The sequence below is a fragment of the Hermetia illucens genome, chromosome 4 (assembly GCF_905115235.1).
Source record: "Hermetia illucens chromosome 4, iHerIll2.2.curated.20191125, whole genome shotgun sequence".
NCBI lineage: Eukaryota > Metazoa > Arthropoda > Insecta > Diptera > Stratiomyidae > Hermetia > Hermetia illucens.
In genome coordinates, this window is record NC_051852.1 from 46081180 (window position 1) to 46108324 (window position 27145).

General features: G+C 38.7%; 1 protein-coding gene across 5 annotated transcripts in view; it reads left to right on the forward strand.

Moving 5' to 3' along the window:
* Nucleotides 1-27145, forward strand: part of LOC119655696 (ras GTPase-activating protein raskol) — a 426106-nt gene that overhangs the window by 248153 nt on the left and 150808 nt on the right. For 3 of the 5 annotated variants that reach the window (XM_038061704.1, XM_038061705.1, XM_038061706.1), the window contains one exon: nucleotides 19444-19515. The exons of 1 other annotated variant lie outside the window; for it this stretch is intronic. In XM_038061704.1, the coding sequence (XP_037917632.1) occupies nucleotides 19444-19515 (72 nt within the window). Of the gene's footprint in view, nucleotides 1-19034; nucleotides 19063-19443; nucleotides 19516-27145 lie in introns of those variants that run through there. One more of the 5 variants, XM_038061709.1, reaches the window with a different exon arrangement.

Here is a 27145-nt window from a genome sequence, read left to right on the forward strand (position 1 = left end):
GCAGCTTGGGCATTCCGTAGCTTTATAACATTCAATTCACACTTGATTATGCCTTTGTTCTCCTATCGCTTTGAGGATGCTCCACTACTCTATTCTCATAGCAGATGAGTATCAATAATAAGGGTATATTGGGGAAGTTGATCGTTGACCGTGCTGGTCCGTCATCACCTTTTTTTTTAAGGCGGTGGAAATCTTCAAAAGACACTGGTCTAGACACATCAGCGTGTGGGATTTTTACCCACTAAAACCACCCCCGATTTCCTCCCTGCCCCGCGGAACCACCATAAGGTATTACATCACGGGGCGGAGTCAGCTCACTCTAGCTTAGTCACCTTCCTTCTATACGCGGCGCACGCAACCGCTCTCCTCTGATCATGCAGTTGACCGCATCCCAATTCTCTTGATGTGCTAGCATTTTCGGCACCAAATTTTCTGGTACCAGCACCTCTCCTAGAGTCTCCTCTAGATTCCTCCTTTCTTCCACAAATCTCGGACAGTGGAAGAATACATGCTCTGGGTTCTCTGGGATTCCATCGCAATTTGGACAATCGGCTGAGGTCTCCAATTTAAACCTGTGAAGATATTGGAGATATCCTCCATGCGCCGTGAGAAACTGGGTGAGATTATATAATAATTAATCTCACCGTGTCATCTCTCCAACTACTCCTTGATGGCAGGAATGAGCCTGTGAGTCCACAGACCCTTTCCCGAGCGTCCCCACCGCTCTTGCCATCTATTTATGGATCTCTCCCTCTCAGCGTTCTTCGTCTGCAATAAGGAAGAGGTTGGCTTCGCATTGTATATGTTCGCCATCTCATCTGCCAAGATGTCAATGGGCATCATTCCAGAGATGACGAATACTGCATCATCTGAGACAGTCCTGAAGGCAGAGCATACCCTCAGGGCTGTCCTCCTGTAGACTGCACTCAGTTTAGTAGCGTTCCCTGACATCCGCAACGCCTCTCTCCAAACTGGGGTTGCATAGAGCATTATCGAGGTCACCACCCTGGCTGTAAGCAACCTAGAGGTATGCCGTGGCCCTCCCGCGTTCAGCATCATCCTTGCCAGGGCCATACTTGCAGTTGATGATTTGTCGCAAACATACCGCAGATGTTGCGTAAGCTTCCTGTCTATCATCACCCCCAAGTACTTGATGGTCGGCTTGGAAGTGATGATATGATTCCCGATTCTAATACAGGCGTAATCTCTTCCGGCGCTTAGTGATGAGGACCGCTTCCGTTTTTTCCTCCGCAAGTGTCGGACCAGAGCTCTTTAGCCAACTTTTAACAGCACTGATTGCCTCGCTTGAGTACTCGTATAACTCAGCATTTTCGAGATGCTTTGCGACAACAACCAGCGCTATGTCGTCAGCGTAACCCACCACTGTGGCTTCCCTCGGAACGGAAACATTAAGCACATCGTTGTACATGATGTTCCCGCGGAAACAACGTACTCCTGGGGTCTGCTATCGGTGTCATACCAGAGCCTCCTTTCAGTTAAATAACTGTCGACGATAGTAGCGAGATAGGCGGGAATACCAACCTTCGCTAAAGATTTCCGTATTAGATTCCAAAAGGCCGAATTGAATGCATTTTTCACATCCAGGGTTACTACCAGGTAATATTTGCTGGTACTACCCTTTCCGTGAATTGCATCTTCAGCCAAGCCAGTAACCAATTTGATGGCATCAATAGTTGATCTGGCTTTACGGAACCCATACTGCCGATCTGAAAGGCCGCCTTGGCTCTCAACAACTGGGAGTAATCTATTATAGATTACCCGCTCTAGCATTTTACCCACCGTGTCCAGAAGACATATAGGTCGGTATGAGGATGGTTCACCTGGAGGTTTACCTGGCTTAGGCAGAAGTACCAACTTCTACCGCTTCCATGCCGCTAGAAATATCCCCTCGGACATGCACGCTTCGAACAACTTAGTGAACATGTCAGGTCTGGATTTCACTGCAAGCTTAAGGGCCTTATTTGGTACTCCGTCCAGTCCCGGCGCTTTATTGTCTCCTATTCTACCGCAGATATCCAACAGCTCGTCTCTGGTGACTCGCGGAATTGCCGTCACATTCAGAGGTGGTTGGAATGTGTCGGTGCTCTCCTCTTGCTGGGGGAATAACCCCTGGATGATTTTTAGCAAGAGGGTGGGACACGTGATCTGCGGAGATGAACGGCCTCTGAATCGTCCGCTCCTGAGCAGAGCTCCTTAGAGCATTCCCTCTTGCTTCGATGTATGGCGAGCTTGAGGTTTTTGCGGGCTGCCTTATAGGCGCGCCCTTTTTGCTCCTGTTCACCTACCGCCCCCTGAGGGTCCGTCATAACCTAAGTATAGCTCTAATGAAGTCTGTCGTCAAATCCTACGATGTTAGTCAGGTTCAGGGATGTGGAAGTGTTCTTTTGGACACTTCAGTCCCTTCACGTCATGTAACTACTAAAGAAATTTATGCTTCTGTGCCATTTCTTTGCTCATGCTAGGGAAATAAAAAGGTTCAATGGACCACAATATCGCCACCAAACACTTGAGGCCCGGAAACGAAATAGATGCATCTAGAGAAGGATTGAATAGGTAGAGTGGTAGCCTCTCGGCTAGAAAGGATGAACGGGAAACATACAAGAGAAGGTGTATACATATTTCAAGTGAAAGCTAATAATAGCAAAAATGAAGGTTCAGTTTTGTTGGCAGTGACACTCTTTCAATTCATATTAGCGAATAAGTCATTGAAAGCATCGACGATGCTTTTTTATCTAGGTAGGCTGCTTTCTTGGCATTACATTGCCATCATCTTTCGCATGCTATTGAAAATTCACCAACCTAGATCGTTGAACATGTACATCGAAATCATTCCTTGCTAACCTACTTTCTTTCTATTATTTCTCGCTGCACTTGGGAGATAAACGCCACTTGTTTCTCAAGAACCGAAGACATTCCTTTATTAATTTCGAAGTATTTCAGCATGAAAGTGCATAATTGTGGCTAGAGGTAACAAGGTGCTCACAAGAGTTGAAATTAATCAGCAATAAGCATATAACTGCGCAAACCTATATTTATGTAGCTGAAATGATAGCCATCAGTAGTAATTTTTATAGCTAATCAGTTAACTTGCCTATTAGCTCTTTCACAATCAAGTTGCAGTTATTATAAATTGACGAATGCAGAAATAAATCACGATAAAACAACCGCTAACAAAAAGTGCAATGGATATATGTATGTACGTCCCTCGTACCTCTACGTTTATCATTTGTGGAACACTTTCTCAAGAACGATTACAGTCATTTAAATTGCATCTCCCAGTGAGCACCGGCAATAACGAAGTTCATGAAATTATTCTAAAAATAGAAAGATCGTTCCATATCTCCTTTCTAAAGTAAAATCTCCCCGGGAAGCATTGAATAAAAACATGTTTGGCCTCTTATAGGTCTATCTTGTGCCAGTTTACTGTTCTGAACCTACAAGTTATTGTTAAATTATTGGCATTATGGGCAATAAAAGCGCACGAGCTAATCCAAAAACAATAATTCAATGGCGCTATGTCATCGCCATGAAGAGTATAAGCAATGCGCAGACATACTACAAATGGAGAAACACGACGCGAACATTGTTAATCGGCGGAGGACAAAATGGTAACAAGGCGCATATAAGGTGAAGGTTGCTGTCGTTGCATCTCCTCTTTTTATGCACATGTGCAAGGCTCGAATGTTAGTTTCCCATAAAAGGTAATACCAAGTTCTAGTGTAAACGATCAGTTTATGGAAAAGTTATTTTTCTATCCTCACGACTGTACTGGGTGCTAGGAGGCGATTTGGAATAGTGAATGAAGTTGGAAGTGTTCGGAATAATCTTTTTTAAGTTGCCAATTATGGCGATTTCAAAACGCACACACTTCTTTGCTGAGTGCCTTTTCTGCTTCATACAAAATGCATAAGTGGAAATTGCAGGCATTTTACACATTTGTTCCATGAAATTGTTGAAAATGAAAGATATGTGACGATAAGAAAGGGGCTTCGCACGGCATTCATAAGATGCCTTTTCCACATTGGCACCAGAATCCGCCCGATAATTGATAATCAAAGCGAAGTCTGATCTTCACATGTAGACCCATAAGAACCAAAACTATTACCCAAATGTGGGCGTGTATTTTGTACTTAACTGAATTCTGGAGTCAAATTTTTGCGCTGAAGTTTCCCCAGATAGTAAAGGTGAGTTTTTCTCGGCTTTCACGAACTGGTAAGTTATATCTTTTCCGTTCTAGCTAAGGAGCTGTAGTCGTGAATAATTTCAAATCAGACATTCCTTCTGGGAAGAAGCTATTGTGTTAGTAACAATGGACAAATTCCAATCAATTGGCTTTCATTCTTTTGTTTTGGTAATATTTTTTATTTTCTTTTGCGTCCACGAGCACATTACTCTTAATACCCTTTACCCATTCATTCATTTGCATATTCGAGGTGTTTATGAAAAATTGTGTATGGGTCATTATTACGCATTGACCTGCATATACTCATCTGCCGTCAGCTTCAAAACATCCAATATAAAGGATCAGTTAGGCTGTCATACATCACGCAGCAACAAGCCATGTATGAATATACATACAATCCAATACATCCATTGATAGACCACAGCCAAATTGACGGACGTCTTAGATGGTCTGGTCGTTAATGTAAATAGATAAGGAGAGTTTGTATTTATCTTTAGTCTTCAAATCCAAAGTCATTTGGCTAAGGTCCATGACTCGTAGTGTTTGAGAAAAGATGTCATGGCCAATTGAAGTCCTTCATGTCCTTTGGCAAGACAACATGAGGAACATCACGGATTACAAACAGAAATAATATCAGTGACAAGATGCAATCTTTTCGGACTCCACTTTGGGCCTCGACTTTATCATATGTTATTCTCATAATAGCCATTAGTTTCTTTGTAATGCTTCCTTGCGTAGAGCACAATAGATATAATACTGCTGCATAATGCTCTCGAAAGCTTTCTCGAAATCGAGGAAGAGTAGGTGAAGGGAAGATCTAGACTCCGCGTACTGTTCCAAGATGTTCAGTAAGATGTTGATGTGGTCAATGCAGGAGGATCCGGAGCGGAAACCAACCTACTCTCTATAGATCTTTTGCGATCTCAGGAAGCACGCAGATACCTCTCCAATTGCTATACTAAAACCAGTTGCCTTTCTTTGAAATCCTAACAATCACCCCTTCTTCCAATCTCCGTTAAGGTCTCAAATTTCCATAGGACTGGAAGTATGACATCTGCAGAAATAGCAGATGCAGCAATACATAATTCTGCGAGAAGACCGTTCACCCCACAGGCTTTACTTCACTTGCGCGCATTGATGGGCAATATGATTTTTCTTCTGCCTGGAGGAAGAGTCCGTATCCGCATATTACGGTGACTAGTCATTTTATCCACAAGAAACTGAACCAGATTTGACACGGTTTAGAACTGCGTTGAAGTATTCTTTCTCCATTTTCAATTGTTCGTCACCATGGATGAGGGATCGACCGTTAACGTCCTTTGAAGAATCATCAAAAGGTTTGTGATTTTTCGTCGTGCGGTATACACTTCTGAAATACTTGGATTCGGCGCCAGCCTTGGATTTCCTGACCAACGCAATTATAAATTCCTTTTTTTATGGCACACACTACATACTCCCAGGATTTTTACGGTATCGGAGTTCGAGCGCGTTACTCTCATCATCACTCGCGACGATCAATAAAGCCTTCAATCCCTTTCGTCCATCGATCCGCAGTCAATCAGATTTATGTCGTCTTGGGACGTGCGCAGCATCCGAGAAAAGAGCACTTTGTTCCTCTTTTTCCAATCGGAATGTAGCGTATTAACCGCCGTTGTACCGGCCGGCCTTTTGGTCGCTTACCATCGGCTTCATTGTTCAGAAGTGAAGTGAAGTGAATTCTCGTTAGCGCAATTTTTTCACTATAGATTCAACCCAACCAGTGCTTGTTTCATGGCTAGGATCACAATGTCACTTTAAGAAAGCCTCTCCTAAACTGCGTGTAATTGAATCAAGCATCCTTCTCCACTATATTGGAAATCTCCGTTAGTACATAACACTGCTCAATTGTGATGCTCCTTAACCTGGACCAGTATCTTACAGTCAGAATACTGCCAGAAGTCGGCTCCCAAGTCAAATAAGCCCACCTTGCGGTAGCCGTAAGAAACAACTCGATCCGCGGCTGTTACCACTCAGCTTTCCACAGTATGAAAGTGCATTGCCATTAGTGTGGCAAGAGAAAGAGGTGTACTCTTTGGAGTCCCACCATCTTACTTTGCTTAGGCTCAGAATATCCAGCTTATATCGCTGGAATTCCCGGTACAAATAAGGAATAGAAAAAGGAACGAAATATATAGTTTGCAAGGAGGCCCGGAGTAGTGGATACCGATATTTAAAAGGGCACTCAGAGCAATGTTCATCAAGTCGACATGAATTAACCTTAAATACTACCATAAGAGATGGTGGTATATTTGACAAAAAGGTCTCAAAGAGCTGTGGCTAGATCAAAGGATTTTTCAATGCGAAATACTTTCGTTTATATGTAATCAGCTATAGGTAATACGAGTGTCCAGATAGCTGAGTGGTTAGAGCAGAAGGTCGCGGTTCAAATCTCATTGGCGGCAGTGGAATTTGACGGCGGATATCAGTCAACTCAGCTGTGAATGAGTACCTGAATCAAATCAGGGTAATAATCCCGGGTGAGCGCAATGCTGACTACATTGCCTCCTACAGGGTATTGTAGTGTACCGTTACGGTCTTGAAAGAAGTGCTCTGACACACTTCAAAACCTGAGAAAAAAACCTAGTTTATACCAGACCAATCTTCGTAATCGAGAATGGAAGTGCATACTAAGAGAACTAATGAGGATCCTGGATGGATGTTCCATGTACAATCGACAATATGAACAGTGCGATTAGCATTAAAGGCGATGCTTTGAAAAAATACAAATAATAATAACAAAAAAAAAACGCGGATGTAATGAAGGTTGTGCGATAGGCACCGGGCGTCATGAAACTTCATAAATGACTACTTTTCGAAGAGGATTCTGAATTATGGTAGAGTGTAAACTTGAGCTCCCAACACTGAAGGAGGAGGAAGGAGGAGGTATACTAGCGATATACTAGGCTGGAAAAGTTTGTGTTTCGCATGGATGAACCAAGGGAAAGTCGCAGACTGGCCATAGCTGGTGCAGCATTTTCCATCCTGCACTACACAAACTGCAAATGGGTGAACTGAGCGATGCATGAAAAGTACATATCTAATGTGGTCCTATATAAATAATCCCAACTGATGCAGTTTGGCTAGATATACGATGCAATTCCTAAAAAGGTGTTAACCACACCCCAATCCCCGTAATTACCGAGTGTTTGGAAATTGAGATCAATGGGGAAAAATTCTTTTTACTTGAATTACTTGTCAAAAAGATTAGGCCTTTACAAAAGTGGTTACTGGGTGCTCGACAGAGAAGGTAGAGTAGCCCTCCACACAGGTCCCATTAACATGATAAACCTTGGTAGGACCGCAAAAATATAAACCAAAATAAAACGGCTCGATTGTGCGGGTAGTCTCCAACTGTTTTGAGCCCCGGATAAACGGATCAATACAAGGGGAAAATGGCAACGAATTAGACCCTTGTTTTGATATCGCTCAATTTACCTCCTTCTTCTTTCTTTCTATGAATCTAATTATATTTGAGATACCCATTATTTAATTCAAATTCTGTTACCCCTACAAAGATGAGAACAAACTTCTCAAATCAAGGTCAAGTTTATTGTGATCAGTTCATCATATTCAAATAAATAAACAGGGGAGACGAGGCCTTAGCAAACTGTGCCGATGAGCATCAGGAATTCCGTCTCCAGGTTTGTCTGCAACCCCCCGCCAGATGAGGCAAGGGTTTTGTGAGGAAGCATTCGTGAAATGGTAGTCTCTGAAAGTGATGAACCAGTGCAGAACCCGGTAGAGGAAAATTATTCCAGCAATGGAATTTTGGCGAAGTCTTTGTCCAATTTAGGTCAGGAGGCGTATTTAGATGATCATAGGTACTTCGAGATTACGCATATCAGAATTTTCACAAACCTAGTGGAATGAACGGCGGCTGAAATTTTATAGCAGCCAACAAGGGCCAATTGAAAATGATTATTCTATTAACGCCAACAATTTAGAATGGTTTGTTTGCGGTTGTGAGGAAATTTAAAAAGTATCACAGCCTGACATAATAAAAACTAGTATGCAAAATTCGTTTCTAGCTGCATGTTGTTTTCGAAATCTCTCTGGCGGAAGTACCTCAATAACCTTCATACGTCGAACAGTTTCATAATGATCCGTTTATTACTTTTTAAGTTTGACTTCCCGCAAATGTGAAAGTCATTTGAAAAAAAGGTGTTTGAAAAACAAAATGTTTGGTAAATCGCTTTTCGGATACGATACTATATATGGTTCCCAGCTACCTTTGGTGGAGTAAACCTTAAATGCGCTAAAGCTCCCCCCAGCACTTCCTGAGTCGCCCGCACTCTTTCTCTACTGTTCTACACCAAGTGCTCTCTCGACAAACTCGTCGGTCATTTTAGAAGAGTGTATTCCACTGCATGGCTAGGCTAGCAATGCAATTGTAGCCCCTTCTTAACCTTATGACCTATCTACTGTCATTTCCGCCTTCCGATCTTATATAATATGACATTAACACCAAGTATTTATAAATATGCTACCTACATAGCGCTGCAAGATTGCGTAAGGACATGAAGTGACTCCTCCTAGGCGCTCGGGACTGAGCCTGTTAAGTTAATGATCTATGCAATGAAAAAATGTCTTTCTTTACCTCTTAATGGTCCCCCTAAGGCATAAATGCTAAAACTCCCTCAATCTTTTAGTTGGTTTAGGTGCTGGAGTCAGAATCTGCTTTTGGAATCTGGCCATTCACTGGCAAGTCTACTCTGAAGGGTCACATTGCAAGGATTCACGCAGCCGAGTGGAGAAATTCGAACTCTTGCCGGCAGGCAAAAATCCTCTCTGTTCCTGGAGAATATTCGCAGATTCGCTAAAGCCTGGGAACACCGTAGCCGGGAAGCCATTGATTAGGCGATTTACGGGGATAGTACAATTGCCTGAGTGTTCGAAGCGCAGGTCCCTCCAGTAAACTAAACTAAATTTTGTTGATAATAAAAAGTTTCTTCAGCATGTTCATCGGGATCTATACATTGCACCTTAATTTCAACATCCATCCGTTTTAATCAGACTAGTAGAATTACGTTTGGAAGCTTAAAACGATGTAGATTAAGTTATTGGGGCAACAAATATAGACAAAATCTTGTTAAAGGAATCATCTTAGAGACCCATAAATTTTAAAAACTTCAAGATTTATCTCTTTTTGAATAGTTTACCACGTCGAAATGTTGACCTATAATAATTTTAAATCTACAATTCCATACAAGCTAATATCTGTAGATTATCAACGTTTCCAGGTCCATTATTCGGAAGACAAATTTTAATGTAAATTGGATGATGATTTGATGACACTATGTCGGGTCGTTTTGTCCATTTATGGGACAACTACAAATTAACTAAGACAACTGGACCGGCAGCAGCATAACTATCTTGTTTAGGCATTTTCTCGAGAAATTACTCTTTAAGTGCCTTAAAGTGGTCACGTCATACACATTATATTATCTTTTATGGTGTTAGCTTGGATACATTGAGGTCTCCTCATATTGTGACTATTTGTTTGTTTATTGTCGTAGCAGTAATTGTTATTGTTGCTTGTCGCCATGTTGCTTGCATGCAACAAATGAATGGACTACGGATTTTTGCTAACGTCCACTTTTTATGATGAGGTTGGGCCCCAATCGTATAATGGAGTTGGAAGTAATCTGCTGTGTCTATGTTGTGCTACTGTCTTAATCTTTCGACATGTACAATATGCATAAATCAGATATTTCTTCTGACGGGGATTTGTTGGGCATGAGATTGAAGCTGAAGAATGCATTTATATTTTGAATTCTGGATAAGACTGGTTTGTTTACATTTCTGATTACGTTAAATCGCCTGAAAAGTATTTATTCGTTCTCGTAATATACGAGGATAGTAGATACTTTCCATAAACACCTTTCTAGTTTTGATAAATAAAAGGTTTAATGCTACTAGAAAGAGTCCAAAAGCGACAAACTTCTGTAACTTTTTCTATCAAGCTGGCATATATGCAGGGTTAAGACCTCATACCTAACGATTGCCTTCATAGTATGGACACTAATAACCGTGGCATGTCTCCAAAAATTATTTTTACATGAGTTCGTGTTGTTCGTTTTGCTAAAATAATTTTGCTATACAAAGTGGAACTGTGTAGTTTTATTTGAGGAAGCAATTGCTGGTATGTAGGTACGTGTATGAAGATACATTTGCTAAATTACAGCTTAGTTTAGAAAATCTCGAAGACAATGAACTCTCAGATTCACTCACCATTTGATCAAGAGGTCATGCAATGTGCGACGAGAATAGTTCAGGATCTGTTAGTTAGCTGGAAAAAGTGCTATTTAGTTGCGCAATTAGCTACTGGTTTCGAATGGCACTAACAATTTAGCGGAAAATTTACGAAATGTGAGAAGAAACATGCAACAGAAAGCGGGTTTATTTTCACAATTAAGTAAAAGATAATAATTTACTTTGGGTATGTATGCATATTTGGGACAATAGAAGCCGGAGCATTGTACGAAGTATATTTGATATATCCAATAACTTCCTAAGTTGTTGGAGAGGTTCAACTAATCGTATGTCAACGGATAGATGCATGAGCAATGAGGGGCACAGATGAATATTTTAGCTTGGAAACGTACACGGTAACGTGATTTCAATAATTATTCTACTATCGGAATACCATCACGGGTGCGGTGGCCGAGGTAATTGAACGTTCGCTTTTGATCTTGAACCATGAGTTCAAATCCTGGTTGCAGGTTTGGATATTTGTGTTTGTCTTCGAACTTGTTCCACTGTTCCAGACTTTGCACTGGACAAAATTGAGTTTGATGGCAATGAAAGGGAAACCCATTCTCGTTTATAATGAAGTAGGAAGGAAATTGTGCTGAAAAGGAATATATATCGGTAGGCCATGCTCGAATTCTTTTAAAAGTAAGGAAATGGTACCAAGACAAGATCTATATAAAAATCAGGCAAGACTTGAAGCTTTTCTAATCAAAGAACCCAGTAATCTTTTATGCACTTTCTGGGTTTTTTGTCCTAAAGATTGCCATGTGGGCATGGTTTGATCTTTGGCGTACTTATGCTATTTAATATTGCATATTCATTTTAGCTTTTCGCAAAGAAATGTTAGTTTCCCGAGCATTTTTCTTCAGAGTAAACAAATAAGTGATCTCTCCTCAGAAAAAGCATAGCTTAGCTTATCAAAGAGAGAAAAAAAATTGAGTTCCTTGGGTCAAAACGAAGATATAACTACAGTAGGTTAACTCCAAACGGTTTTATTTTTAATCACTATTTACAGAAAGTTGAATGGATATTTACAACATTCAAGAATTCTCAACTGGTGAATGGAATTATGATACTTGTTGATCGTTAATGTCGTTGTTGCTCTACTCTGAGGATACTACTGCTGTACCTATCTAAATTTTTCGCTTAAGCCCAATTGCCAAATCCGAACAGAGCTGCATTGTTTTCGTCGACTCAATTTGCCCAGTTCTCTCTCCTTTATCTTAAGGCACTACATTGACATTTTTCCAGCTTGATGATCATGCTTGGTTGTACCTGGTTGAATATTGACTTCCATCCCGTGTTGATCCTGAAAACTCTTTTCTCGAACGTGTTCGGAAATTTCATTGAAGTTTGTGCGAAGGTCCATTATATGGCGTTTAAAATCGCTAGCAAGTAGAAGCCCTCATAACTGAATTCGTCGTTTTATTTCGTCCGTTTTGTTTTCAGTTTTCGGCAATCATACGGCTAATTATAAAAAGTCCATGTTTTCCATATTTTATTCATCAATTTGCCTTCCATAGTTAGCCGCAAATTTATAATCATTTGTTTTTAGTTGGTCGACAAAAATCTTTTATTTCTTTTACCTTAATATCTGTTTAGTTGCTTCTTCCCAAGCGCTCCCTGACATTCACCATTCAACCTGTCACTTCTCTAGCGCCCTGGGGCACATTTTACTGCTTCTACCATCGTTTCTTGTTCACTTTATAGCTAGATTTCTCGGTGTGATGTGTTTGATGATGTCATTTGACATGTCATAAAGGACTATGTCCTTGGGTTGTTTCTGGATGTATCTGATTGTGCTCAACTTATAGTTGCTGTCCTACTGACCGACACATTAGCATCACCAACTTTGTCAAGGAATCTAACATTCCATTCCATCCTAAAGTGTGATTATTTGCTCCTTTGTGTGATCACTTCTATCATATTAATCTGATGCGAGTCTTTTTAGTTTGTCTCTATACATATCTATTGGTTTTCTTTTGTGTGGATGACAGGCTGTAGATCCATCGCTCCGAATATCTAGAATAGAGGATGTTAATTTGGACCAGCTCGAAGAATTGAGACGTTTTAGTACAGTGAAGTTATTGCAGCTATATACCAAGGCCTACACCATCTACACCGTTTCATGTTTTCCTGATCAGAGGGTTTAACTGATAACTAACTTCAATTGCTTCAAATCCGGAGCTCAGGACCACCATGTTATTCACTTAATATGACGGAGTTTTCTATTGCTAGAAATCGGGTAAAGTCTATCGAAAATTGTTCCAAAGTTTGAATCACGATTAGAGGTTTCAAAAAGGTCGGGTTAATTGATACGAAATAAGATCCATTTATACTCCATTTATATACATTATCAAGGAATACGAATAAATAATTTTGAGTAACTTAGAGCTTTAGATGCATTGTATTCTTCGCACCACAGGACAGGTTCAAATTCTTCTTGAAAGATGCATACTTGACATGAGAAGTCAATTTTTTCCCGCCAGTTGCATATTAATTTTGTACTCGTAAATATCGGGCAACACAAATGTTAAATTTGTTTATTTTCAGGGATCTATATTAACATATTTAACCACACCCATTTCAGAAGGGATATTGATCTTCTGGTATCATCTCATGCTATATTTAGACAGCTTTTCTTTCGGGTTCAAATTTTATGAATGGTTGACGAGAAGTTTTTATTCATTTTTAAGGTTTCGTGTGAAACAAAACCTTATTAGAATCGATTGGATCGCACCCGATTTATACGCAAACGGCTAAACCAATGTCACGAAATTTGGTGAGAACATGCGGTCTGTAAATCCCTTTACATACAGCAAGTGGCGCCATTTTCTGTTGAGTTTAAGGGGGCTCCCCATACATATGTAAGAGGGGCCTAAATTTCACAGAATATGGTCATGTGGGCTATCAAGTGAAAGGGCTTAATTAGTAGTTTTCGATACTGATGATAGTTTTGATACCGGCTGAAACATACTGAAGTGGGGACTCAAAATGTGTGCCCCAAAAAATGTAACAGGTCTCGTCCTCAGAAAAATCTAAAAAATATCACAATGGTACATTCATATGAAATCTAGGCCTCAAAGTACGACCCATTCAGATATCTGCCTGAATAAAGCTAATATACTATTACCATGTTTTAGAAATTTACCCGAAAACCTCCCTTAAGTTCATGTTGGAAGTATAAAATTGTGTAAGTAAGTAATAATATAGTACATAATTTTGGAAAGTTCCACAAAAATCTAACTGTTTTTAACAAAGTTATAGAAGGTCAAAATTATGTGAATTTCTTACATTCTAAGACCTGTATGACGTCATCAACATATAAGGTGAATACAAGGCGGGGTTGGAGTTTGGAAATACATATGTACATACATCAAGGATTTGAAATGGAGATATACGCGAAGGGGAAAATTTGAATAGGGTACTTCTCACACAACACAAAATTTTTATACCTGAAGCGTCCAGCTTCCGGTATTTCATCTTGTTTACTGTTCTGTTATATGCAGTTCTTGGCTAACACTCTCATCTTTGGTGAATTTGACACCGACAACTTGTGTTAATACAAAAACTCAACCTAACAGATTACCTATTTCTACTGACCGCTCGACAAATTTGGCATTCTCTCCACTAATTTATGAGTAGAATGTGATGATTAGGACTGATAGGACTGAACGTTCTTGGTTTTGTTGTAGTGTGGTAGTTATTAAGAAAGGGCGAGAGTCCTTAGCCAGTAGCAGCTGATATTTCTGTCCGATAGTAAGCACATCCCGCTTTGACTCGAGGACTTACTCCTTGCTACTATTTAACTTTCCATTTGAAATCATTATTCAATCCTTGAAACATTTTCATTTTATATTTAGTGTTTCGGGAACCGATACTTCAATTCTTCGATCTTCAATTCAATAAAACCTGCTAACAAAGGGAAACCTGCTATTGACTGGCAAGCACATTTCATTTCAAGTATTTCTGCTCTCTGCCCTGTGGAGACTGAAGTTAATTTCTGGTGGTATTATATAGTATTACCTGTCAAAGTGGAGTTGGCTTTAACCGCGATTGCGTATTCAATGATTCTTAGGTCAGATTTCGGGGACTGTATTATCGAACTATCCGCGATGCTACTGGTTCTCTCTGTTCCATTTGTCAGTTGGATATTGAATGTAGTTTTATCCACGAATTGTTCGAAAAAATATATTTAAAAATAAATATAATATATTTAAATTATAGTGGAAAAATGGTGAAAATTATGCGACTCCCATCACTGTTCTCCTTTTTCTCATTAAATTTTTATTCTGAACATTCGTGAACATTCCAGGCCTGAGGGAAATTCCTCCCTGTTCCTCTCGTGTTAGCTCTGTTAACATCCCCTACTGGGCCATAGGCGCTGTCCTTAGCTAATTCTAACTGGAAAATAGAAGTCCGATGTTTTCTCTATAGATCTATTCCACAGTGAATGGATCGAATATATTACTCAACCATTCGCCCTAACGCTTTCCTAAAGACTTTCAGACCTGTTTCTTGTTCAAACATTCCTTTTGCTGCTATTAAGGGGCTCTATCACTTTTTTCACACTAACTTCTTTGTTCAGAAATTCACCATTTTTTCTGTTTTTTAGTCTTGTGGACCATCATTTTTTAACAAATAATGTTGTATTCAATTTATCTGTTTTCCTTTTCTATACATTTTTTTCAATTCACCAGTTGACCATTGGTGTGAAAAAATTCACTTCGATACGCTAAGGCAATCCACATTTATCTTATTTTCAATAAAGTTTGCAAAAATGTCGTTAGATGAATACATTTTTTATCCACTATCCTTCGAACAGCTTACTTTGACTATCAATTGTCATATTTTTATTCTGGGGGCAAAATCTAAAGCTAATAAGAAAGTATCCAAATAATGTCGGGTCTCCATATTTTGCTAAGGATTAGACATATAGCTGACCCCTCCAATTTTTGGTAGTTAATATCCCTTAAATTTTGATAGCTAACCTCCTCCGAGTTTGATAGCTAATCTCCCTCAAATTTTGGCTATTTTTACAAATTTTGGTAGTGCACGTTTAAAAGCACAAACTTTTGCGCAGCCCTGCAGTTGAAACTATGTTTATGAACTTTCAAGGATGCATTAGTCATTTGCTTGCACTACAATCTGTGAATGGTTCTTGATAATTACTGCAAATTGGTAAAAAGCTAGTAAAACCTAACAACAATCATCGTAAAAACTTGCGTGATGCACTTCAAATCATTCTAGATCAACGTGCACGCAATTGATTACATCCATCGTTAATTGGGAAAGTTGCAAAGCAATGCCAATCATTTTGAATAAATCTAAATTGATATTGGATTTGTAGCAATACAGTTTGGTATAATATTCCACTTGAACAACGAATTTGCTGGATAGGTAGGTACATATTTTCGAAAGCAAAGAAGTATCGCATTGGCACGCAATATTATTTCCAGAAATGGCATAAAAATGTCACGTACCTATAAATAATAGACCAATATTTTGGCGGTATATTGGTATTATGTACTGGTAGATGCTGGGATCATTTATGGTGGATTACCTCCCATTTTTGTAATGAAGTAGATCAAAATAAAAAAAAATGTTACTTTGCATGGTATGTCTAGCTATGTCTTTCTTTCACATTTTTCTATTCTTTTTGTCTGACAATGAAAGGCTTGACTGCCAGACCCATTCGTGACCTCTCCTTTCCTATAGACATGGTGCCTTAGTAGCCTTAAGTATGTCAGAAAGCATATTCAGCTCTTCCTGTTGATTCATGCTATATATGGTTCTGGTGTCTGTTTGACTTGCCTAGAGTTTCACACATATTGTATCCTTAACTGTTCTGCTCAACGTAGCAACCTTGTCCAGTATCTCGCTGACAAGTCATATGTATAGTGGTCTATAAGCAGAAACCTGATAGGCTGAACGGCTGATGTTTCAGTACCAACTCCACTTTTCGACGCCCGTACTAATGGATTTTCTAGAGCTTTTGAACCCATGATTTAAGCCTAAGCCTGGACAATTAGTCCGCAGCACTGCTTTTCAACTTTAACTCTAACTTCATTAGAAGTTATGCTTGTGGAGCTAGAAAACTCGTGATCTGTGTGCTGCGATGAAAGAATGAAAGAAGAAAGATTTCATTGATGCCCTAAAAAAGCTAAAGATGTATTGAAACGGCAAATATTGAAATTGGTGAAAAAATAGATCAGGTTGGCGAATCCAATACAATGACGAGCAGTATGCGTTTGATGAGAAACAGGAAATATCAGTTCCTGAAAAATTCCACAAACTACAAAGGGCTGGTCACGTTTAATAAACAGATGATGGCAAGTTTCTAGCCCATTTCAAAGTCGCTTTTTATTTTCCGATTGATACGAGTTTTTTCTAGATTTCTTTCCCTTTGTCAAAGCCTTAACAATACGTATTGTAGTATAAATGGAAGATTTGATGCAAATTCTTAGATAATACTAATGATTGATGCGGCAATCCAATTGGATCCGGGTCTTGGAGCGTTTTAGGGTACTTCATTCAAAACCGTTATCGTACTCTACCGAATACTGTAGAAGGCAATGTGGTCAGCACTACGTTTGGCCGAAACGCCGCTGCAGTACGAGCCTCTTCATTAAAGGGATTGTTTTATTTAGCGTCCATGTAGCTGACAACTCAGCCATTTAGATGGAGACGCCGCTGGTTTGAAAGCCAATACCAAGTTTGCCAGGAAAGAACAATGTTGCTAAACCAATTTTCTCCGGAGAGCCTGCAATATCCGATCCACTGAGGTGGAAACCTCGAGTGGGTGTTTTTTATTAAAAGAACTTTTTGTATGTTCTTATGAGACAGAAGAACCATTGTTAGCAGCAGGTTTTAGACCAATGTATTTTGGTCTTGATGACTTCTTTGCCAATGATAACCAGTTTCATAAGCTGTGGAGAGGTTTCATCTGTTAGGACGAACATTACATGAACGGATGTAAATCTTATAAGGCCCGAACAATTGTGTAGCTGAGAAGCCGCAAAGGACGTTATTTTCATGGAGTAATATTTGGGTGAGCAGATCATAGAGGAAGCCGAGTATTCAATGTTCGGCTAGACTCCTGTATAGGGACAGGCCTTGTTTGGGATGTAGCACGTATATACATTCACATAGCAGTCTGGTGGTTCTAATGGCAGAATTAGCTTTTAAGACGGTTGAATCCCTTGTGATTTTTTGGTTTTAGATTTATAGTGAAAAGAAGAAAACTCAATTCAGGTTTGTGTATGTCGTTTCTGAGTTCATTTGAAAATATTATAGTCACATTTCCTGGTAAAGGTACGTACGTGATGGCGTAGGATTTCTATGGCTCTGCTTTTGTCACAGGAGCCTACAAATTGAAAATATGTGTGGTAGCATCAACTATGAAGTGAAACAGTGTATATAATGTTGAATAGGACTGACACAGTTGCCTTGAGGAGACCATTCCTTATTGTGACAAAGGTATCATTTTAAAGGATTAGGGTAGTATTATTTCCTTGAGTTCACCAAAGTTGATTAGTGTTGTAGTTAGGTTCTCCAAGTCAACACACTAGCATGCGCTCCGTGTAAAGGGCTACCAAGAAATTTTCATATATTTTTTATAGTTTCCTCTTTGAAAGCAATCTTTAATTCGAAATTTGATAACCTTTTCAATCTTTCCTATCGATAAAATCTTCACCTTCCATTATAATCATCTTATTTTATGAAGTCGTTTCAAAGAGAATATTCATTCAATATTTCTCGCTTTTCAGAATTATTCTTGCCAGTCAAAAAGCGATCAACTATTGTGTTCGAATTTCAGTCTAACCGCAGAACATGAGTCTATAGCTCTAAGCATTTTTATACACATACAGTCAAACTATAAAGGATTGACACATTTATACCATTGCACTATGAAAATATTTTCGATTTCATAACGCGTAAACTGATATAATTGTCAACTTTCCGGCAATTATTGCACAATTCAATGGTAATCAAAATACATAACAATAAACTAGAAAACAGATACTTCTCCCCACAAAGTACAGCACTACATATGTATCAAGACATCCACGTATTTGTGTTGTTATCTTATGTGGTTTAACCTAAACTTTATCTGTACCTTTGCGGTAATTAAGGTCTAATTTTAAATGGCAGACTGATTTCCATCTTTCATGCAAAACACAAAACTACCAATGGAAACAAACACTCATGTGGTTTGGGTGACTGTTATTTATTGTTACTATTATTAAGTATGTCGAATAAACACAGAGTGTAAGTTACTGAAATGGCAATAGCAGTGAGTTTTCTTACATTTTGTGGAAACCACAAGGTTATTTTCAGGTCAGGCGTTTTGAATACAATAGTAATTGAATAGGATGGTAGAGGTAGCTACTAATTATAATTATGTTACTATGCATATGGTAATTGGTAGTTCACAATAGTTTGTTTGTAATTAGATAGGCGATGATGTGATGCAAAAGGTGCAATTTTAATAGTTTGCATTAGGAGACACAAATGAATATCTCATATAAAAAGTGTCCATGTGTTCTTTCAAATGAATGTAGATTGTGAGTAATGACACTTTTATCCGAAGGTTTTTTCATGATCAATTACTTTAATGAAAAGTTATGTAAATTGTGAACCTGCACTTTGCTAATTGCTTAATTGGAGTGCAGAGTTATTATGAAGATTGTGTATGATTTATTACAGAAGTGTTCCTTAATTGTGCGCAACCACTAGTTAAGATGACAATAACTAAAGTTCAGACCAAATTACTAAACTTTTTTCACCAAGAAATGAATTTATGTGTCCGGGGTCTATTATTTCCTTACAGCTTCAAATGAAGTCAATTTAATTAGCAGTAGAGCTGTTAAAGTTGACATACGATTTTTACACTCCAAATATAGAAACATGCACATATTTTTAACATCTTTTTCTTTTCGTTCCAGGTGAGTCAAAATCAAAAACTCTGCCTCGTATTCATTTTGACCCAGCAACAGAATCAGCTCAACAATATGAAGGTAAAATTAGTGTGGTATAAACAAACAATACTTTTTACGTCATCATAGATAGTGTTAATTCTGTGATCATATAGTATAATGAAATCTAGTTTGTGATTGTGATTCATAGTGATGTCGTATGAGTAGTGTGTGATGAAAAATGTAAAACCCATCACCGCTGAATTGGGAAATAAATAAAACAAAAAATAGGATATTTAATTTGATCTGTCTGGAACATATAAAAGGATATTTGAAAGAAAGGACCACAGCTGTGATAATTTGTTTCTAGGCTACCTATTGGAGTTGTAGCCAATGTTCTCTACAAAAAATTATTCTCAATTCGCCGTGTTAGATTTATGATATAGCTTGTGAATCTAGTCAATCAGGAGCTTTTCTTGGATGGAATGCAAGTTGGAACAGTTTAATTTCTCATTTATTCCACCATAATACATAGTTGAATCTCTTCCGTCAAAATACTCGGATAGGCTAGCTGTGGTAATCTTGTCTGCATGATTGCTAAATATAATATTGAAGTTAATGATGAGTTCATCCTAGTTCTTCGGTGTTTAACGCCTTTAGGACCAGGGTCCAATTAGCACGTTAACAGAAAACAGTAGGCTGAATATTTCATTTTGTCTTTATTCACCCGGTACCCAGCTGGTTCAAAAAGAAGATTATATTTTATCATCAGTTTCTCTCATTTCAGCCTTCGTTCCGAATCTTTATTTTGCCAATGATCCATCTTCTGATCAAACGTCCTCTCTACTTTGTTTTAAACGCATACAGTATCGTCACCTGACAGCACTTTTCCTCCAGTCATGGAATGATTTTTTTTCAACTCTTCAAATATGTATGTGCATAGATTTCAACCTTCGACGAAAGTAAACTAAAAGTAAGCTAAAATTCTTTCTTTGGCTCAGATGTATTGCACAATCAGAATATACATTTTGGGTTTGTAATGTACTTTAATGTAGTTTCGCTCGATCGATTTCTCAATACAAAAGATCATTGTCTGAGATTAATGGCTCTTTTCAGCGTTATCCGACCGTTATTACTATCTTCTGTATGATTATTTCTTCGCATTTTTTGTGAAGTCTGAAACCATATAAAATAGATTTACATTACATTTTTTTTGCTAAAGATACTGCAACTTATTCGTCAGGGGATTTCAAGGAATCATTTCCATTTGCAGCCTGCGGTTACATTTTGGTCCTCTCCAAGTGCTGTATTGATCATCACCCCTACGAACTTATCACTGATTGGATATTATCATCTATTATGAGACAACTAAGTGCAAATATTGGCAATGTTGCTTTTCCTACGATTGACGTTAAGGACCACCTCTGTCTTCTCTTCCGCCAAGTCCGGTTCGAACATTCTTAATCATGATTTGATGCATGGTTTCGCTTTATTATAACTATACATTTTTGCTGTGCTTTGCGATTAGAGCAACTGTCACATTATTTGCAAAACCCATAACGGTGGCTTCCTCCGATACAGGTGGATTTAAGCCTGCTGGAAGGTGAGTATAGGGCATTCATACATTCAGATTGTGCTTCAGTTTCCCTATCATCACATTTAACGTTGTGCAAGTGATAAGCTCACAGCAGTGAGGCAAAGACAAGACGAACACAGACACCCATGACGACAGGAATTCGAGATTGAGAGGCTGACGTTCTAGCCCTCAACCATCGCGCCGAAAACATTCTGCCAACAATAAACGTTCTTTCTGAGATCATAATCTAAGTCCTGAAGTGAATGGAACTAGTCATCAAAGATGATTACGTCACTGTTGGTAATGAGCTGCTAAAACATTGCATTGCAATCCCGATCTTTTCGAAAGATATAAACAGATATTGTCCTTTCACTGCAGAATATTGGCCAAGGTATACATCTTCCAGTATATCTACAATTCGCTCACCGCGGCAAGTGGAAACTCGATAAAGAAAGTATATGGCAAGCCATTGTGTGTTCGATTGAGATTCATAGACCTACAACACTCTTAAATTTAGAAAAGACCAATATTGTAACTTTCGCCGAAAAACGAATAAACTTTTGTCAACTAAACCTAATTAGTTCGGGTCTGAATAATAAGAAAGCCATCATCTGTTTTGGTGGAGTAGTAGTGTCCTCCCTGACCAATACGGACCATGTGAAGCACATTATAAACAAGGGTGAAAATGTTATTAAAGTCCTAAATTTTGCGCCTGAACCTAGAAGAGGTCTGCACCTTAAGGAGACTCATAGACTGCGTATCGGGGTCATTAGACCTATGTTTGGCCACGCTTCCTCCTCGACGGTTATCGTTCCAAATATCTTGATAAGAAAATTAAATTTCTAATAGCCACATTTCTTAGAGGATATCTGAGATTTACTGGTTCCACTCTGCTTCATATCGTTTTTAGGGTTTTGTGTAAAACAAAACCAAATATCTGTCTGTCTGTCACACACACTTTTTTCAGAAACGGTGGGAACTGTGAGCGCCGACGGATGCAGTGAGTTACATCGTTCTTTGTAGAGCTTACGGAAGAGTTTTCACACATTCAAAGGCGGGGAGCGGGTGTAACATTTTTTCACTAAACATACTCATGTGGTGTATCAGAATAATGACCTCGATTAGCAGTTTTCAATGCCGGCCTGATATTTAATGTCCAAAGGGAGAGGGCAAGGGCTGGTCATTCTTCCATGGACCCATGTTCAGAACCTTCTCAATCGAAAAATCTTTATTTGAACGGATATCGATTTGAAGGATATTTCGTAGCCTAGGCCCCACATAGAGGCAGCCTCTTTTTTTTTCAGAGTTTTTGGTTGTGTTAGTTTCTCAGAAAGGGTTCGTTAAAGAGATTAGCGCTTTTGACCCTCCGCACTGTCCACCTTCCTAACAAATGTCAAAAATAATACCGGTTTCGAAAAGTAATAACCGAGACCTTTCATTTGATAGTTTCATCGTAGTTTCGGAAATTAAACTACAACGCGTCCACTTTTTCTTTTCCGTCCCTTTTTTCCAGGTTTATTATTCATTACGTCTACATGACAGTGCCTACAGGATCATACTTTAGTAGAGGAACACAACTGTCTATGGATCGATGAACAACAATACAGCCAATTTATCATCGTCAATATATCAGTGTCGCATTGTTATTTTGGTGGTTAATCAAAAACAAAAGAAATACGTATACACCTCCGGTATATAAAATCCAATCATTCCATTATATACTATTTTCCATAAAAGGCCCCCAAAATGAAACCATGAGAAAGTACTGGAGTTGGAATGCGCTGCTTTATATGCTTCACATAGTTAAGAAATTGTGGACATACAAGAAATAATTTATATCGCGATTTATGATTAACCACAAGGCAGGGAAGGATACTCGGGTGACAAAAACTTTAACGAAATGGCACAAAAGGGGCCAGAGCGAACGCCAATAAAAGAGGACGCTAACCGCAAAGATACTTTTGGCTCAGAAGAAACTCTGAGGAGATAATTATGAATTAGAGATATTCTGACAGAACATGGGTGCACCCCTGGCTAAAACAAAGCATCAACTTTTTAAAAAGTATAATGGACCGTATATGAAAATGTTTACTTTTAGAAACCCAAGAAGATATCGGTTAGGCTAAGCCAAGGCTATTTTCAGCGACAACTTTTTCCGGCTACCTGCAGTACAGAATGTGCATAGTCTAACGAAGATGAATGATTCCTCCAATGAACTGTAAAACATCCTGTACAGGCCAATATTTGAAGATGTCTGTCCAAGCCGCTCTGCGTCAAAAGTTTAGATGCGAAATTGATGTTACAAATATGGTTTGCTGAAGTCTGCTCAAAGACTGAATGAAAAATTCAATCAAAATTGACTTCAAGAATACAAAGATACTAAATATCAAAGCCGACTCTACGGACGATGAAATGGGGAAAATGGAATGCCATTTTAGATACTAACACAATGGAAAATGCTAATTTAAAATTTTTAAAAACAGCAAAGAAACTCACTGTTCAGCGGAAAAGAAATGCCGCCATAGTCCCACCAGAGCGTGCGGAAAATTTGCAAACGCACACTTTCGCTACAAGACACACTTTCTTCTTTCATTTTTGCTTGCTTCTGCGTATGGCCCGCTTGGTACTAAACCTGTAACCCTGTATCGTTCCTCCTTCTGGTGGTGCGGCTTTCATCTTCATGCTTGGAGGAAGAACGATCTCAACGTCTCAATTTCTAAGTTTCACCAGTAATTCGGTTTCTTACTGAAACAATCATCACCATTCCTTTCGGGTCACTACTAGAAATTAATCTGCCTGAGACGGTTTGCTGGGCTGTAATATCGAAATGCCTTCTGTAGCGAATCCTCTATCTCCTGTGTCAAGGAAAATTGCTCAATGGCCACTGTTGATGTAGATAATACTCTAGGAAGCAGGGACAATTGTCAGGTCGACAGACAAGTTGACTCCTTCCTTTGGAACGGACGCTTCCAATGTTAACTAACACCATATGTAGCTCAGCGAAACCTTTTAGCAGGATTCGCCCCAAGGTGTTCATAAATCGATTACATAATTCATTACCGCTCTATAGTAGCAGCAGGAGAGTCAACAACCCTAGATGCGGATGCTTTTGCGTTTGCTCGCGGGAGCGTCATAGTTTTTCGAAAGACGATTTTACTTTATTACTGTGGCCAAAGATATCGTGGGGTTTCCCCATGTTTCTTTCACCCAAGCATCTATATAATATCTATAATTCTATAGTTCGCAGAGCCATATAAATATCCGAGCTGCATCCCGGTGGTTGAAATTGATTTGTATGGACATCATTTACTTATACGGTTCAGGGCCCTTATTGAAAATTTGTCATTGCTTGTAACATGCTGAATATCCACATTTTTTTGCCTTTTGTATAACATACAACGTGGTTCTTCAGTGCAGTAATTGGTGAGGTGTTCCTCTTCTAAACATTTCCTGCACTATTATGACCTGTTTTGATCGTTACTTTGGTTTCTACTACTAGAAAATAAGTGAATTTGAGACATCTAAAGTAGATAACCCAACCAGTTTTTACTTTATCCGCAAAAATAAATCAATCGCTGCTCCTGCCACCATACTAATAATAGTGTTATACCACCAAACACCTTCCTGGTCTTTTTATGGACTATACCAATTTCTATTATATATACATATGTACATTTTCCACATATATACATTTTCCACTTTTCTGTGGAAACTATCCGCAGACTTTTTGATGAATCTTGTTAATTCCAGCAACAGATTCCCTATCTATGTTCGTTTGATAAGGTTCATACTATGTGGGCGTAGGACATGTCTCCCTCTGTGTCAAAGTGAGGATGTTCTGTGTCCCCATTAGGTGTTTCGTTGTTGGAAAAAATGTTGTTCGAGCTCACCCTATTTAACATGCGCATTGTTATATCGATTTGGAAACGCACGACAAATTTCCGCTCCCGGAGATCATGGCTGTCATCAGTCCTAATCTCCGAAGTTTGTAATTTTTTTCAAAAAGCATCTAATACCCACTCCACTATTTTACTTTGTGGCATTAAATGGTACAGGGACCAAGTTCTTTATTATCTTAAACACCGCGATTGTTGGATTCCGGCAGACGCGAGTTTGCTTGTCTACCCACCAAACCACCGAAGTTGGACCACCGATGTCATACCCCTTATAAAATCTTTTATTTCATATTTGGTGTATACTAAATTTCTGATTGTCAGTTCCTTTTGCAGAGGAATTTGGGCTGCATTCGTTCGCCGTTATAATTTCTCCTTATAACCGGTGATATTACCCATGTTGATTTGGCGGGAGGATAAGAAGGGCTTTAATGGACTATTAGATGTTTCCTAAAACATTTTAGGAGTCAAGCAGCGTCCGAATGAAGAAGAAACGCGCTTCCGAGCTAGAGGACAAAGGTTGCAATGGATAGGTCAAACAGTAAGAAAGGGCGATAATTCCACTGCAAGTTATGCTATACAGAATATTCCACTATTGCAGAATGTTCGACGAGTAAGTCAAACCAGTAACAAACAGACAAGAAAATCAGTCGTCTAATACCAACTTAAAATAAATACCAAAAGGCTTAAGATTATTTTCCTCACAAAATATTGTATGTAGTCTCCTTGACATTACATAGTCTGGCATTCGCGCTTCGGTTGTTAGCTAGCAATTCTTTTGAATATTCAAACCGTACATTTTCTACGAATGGGATCAGATAAATTAATGTCTTGGCAAGTACTAAACTAAATCACCTACATTTTGGGAAACCACCCACATCTTGAACAAAAAAGTCTTAGAAAAGCTAAGAAGCGAGAAGTGTCGGTGGTTACATGCATGGATCATTAATATTCCTCGTTTTGGCAAACCATTAGACATACAATTCAGAAGATAAAAGATACTTCAATAGGAAATTTCCGAAATGGTTTGCTTTCCCACGAAAAAAATAGAATAGAATTGGCAAAGTTGATATTAATATGGAGACTTTCAAATCAATTTTTGGTTTCCAATGCGGGAGTTACAGATATCATTGTAAATCTAAATATTTACGAATATATAATAAAGTTTTAGAGTGAGGTCATCAGTTGACCCCTCTGAGATAAATAAGATGAGCTTAACACCTTACCCCATGCCGCTGAATGTTTCTAACAAGTTCTCAGGTTTCCTACTAAAATTGCCTTAGAGCGTGGAATGTAGGCACTTTAATCTTGTTAAGATACTTTCATTAAAATTTGGTTTAATTGTTAACATTCACTGCGATGCTTTCGTTAGTTCTCCTTGCATTCTTCGCCTTTTCTCATGTTCAGCTTTTCATTTTCAACTCCTATCGCTCACGTTGACCCAGACAACTCATCTAATATCTAGAATATTCCAAAAGGTTAGATGAAAAATTCAGAGAACAAGCGTAAAAACATGGGAAAATCTAAGAATTCAATTATAATACGAGAACCGTTGAGAACCTGTGATTATAACAAGAATTAAATTAAAATTTAAGAGCAGACACTTTTTTCCAGATTATTCCGAATATAGTCGGCGAAGCGGGGGATTCTTTGAAATGAAAACCGTGTTGTGGGCTTCTTTTTGTTCTACTCATTTTATCCAAATTTGTCGGAACAATGAGTAGCTTCGACCCAAGATAGACGCCCATTATATTGAATATTTTCGATGACTCATAATGGAATGATTGGAAGTTTATTCCCCAATGAACGCCAATAAAAATTGCCGGGTTTCATTGCAGTCAACGGCCATGTGAATGTGAATATTAAATGAATTCGAGGCACTATGCAAGTATGTTTTCAACAGGTACATAGAAGTTTAAGGATTTCTCGGTACTGATTATTGCAGGTGCTAAAATAAAAGAGTTTGATTGGTATGATTTGTTGAGAATAATAATTGCTATTGTTCCCCATATTTATGATTATTCCATTGAAATCACGCGGAGAATTTCGTGCTGGTGCTGGCTTTTCTTTACGGAATGTTAAAATTGTCGCTGCTACTTTGCTTTGATAAAAAAAGAATAGAATAAAAACATGTCGTTAAGATTCCAAATATAAATTTTACTATCCATAGAATTGTAGAGAGAGTGTTTTCTGCTATCTTTTTTCGCAACAGTTTAGTGTTTTCTTATTGTTGGATACTATTTTTGAATTCAGATTGCCGTCA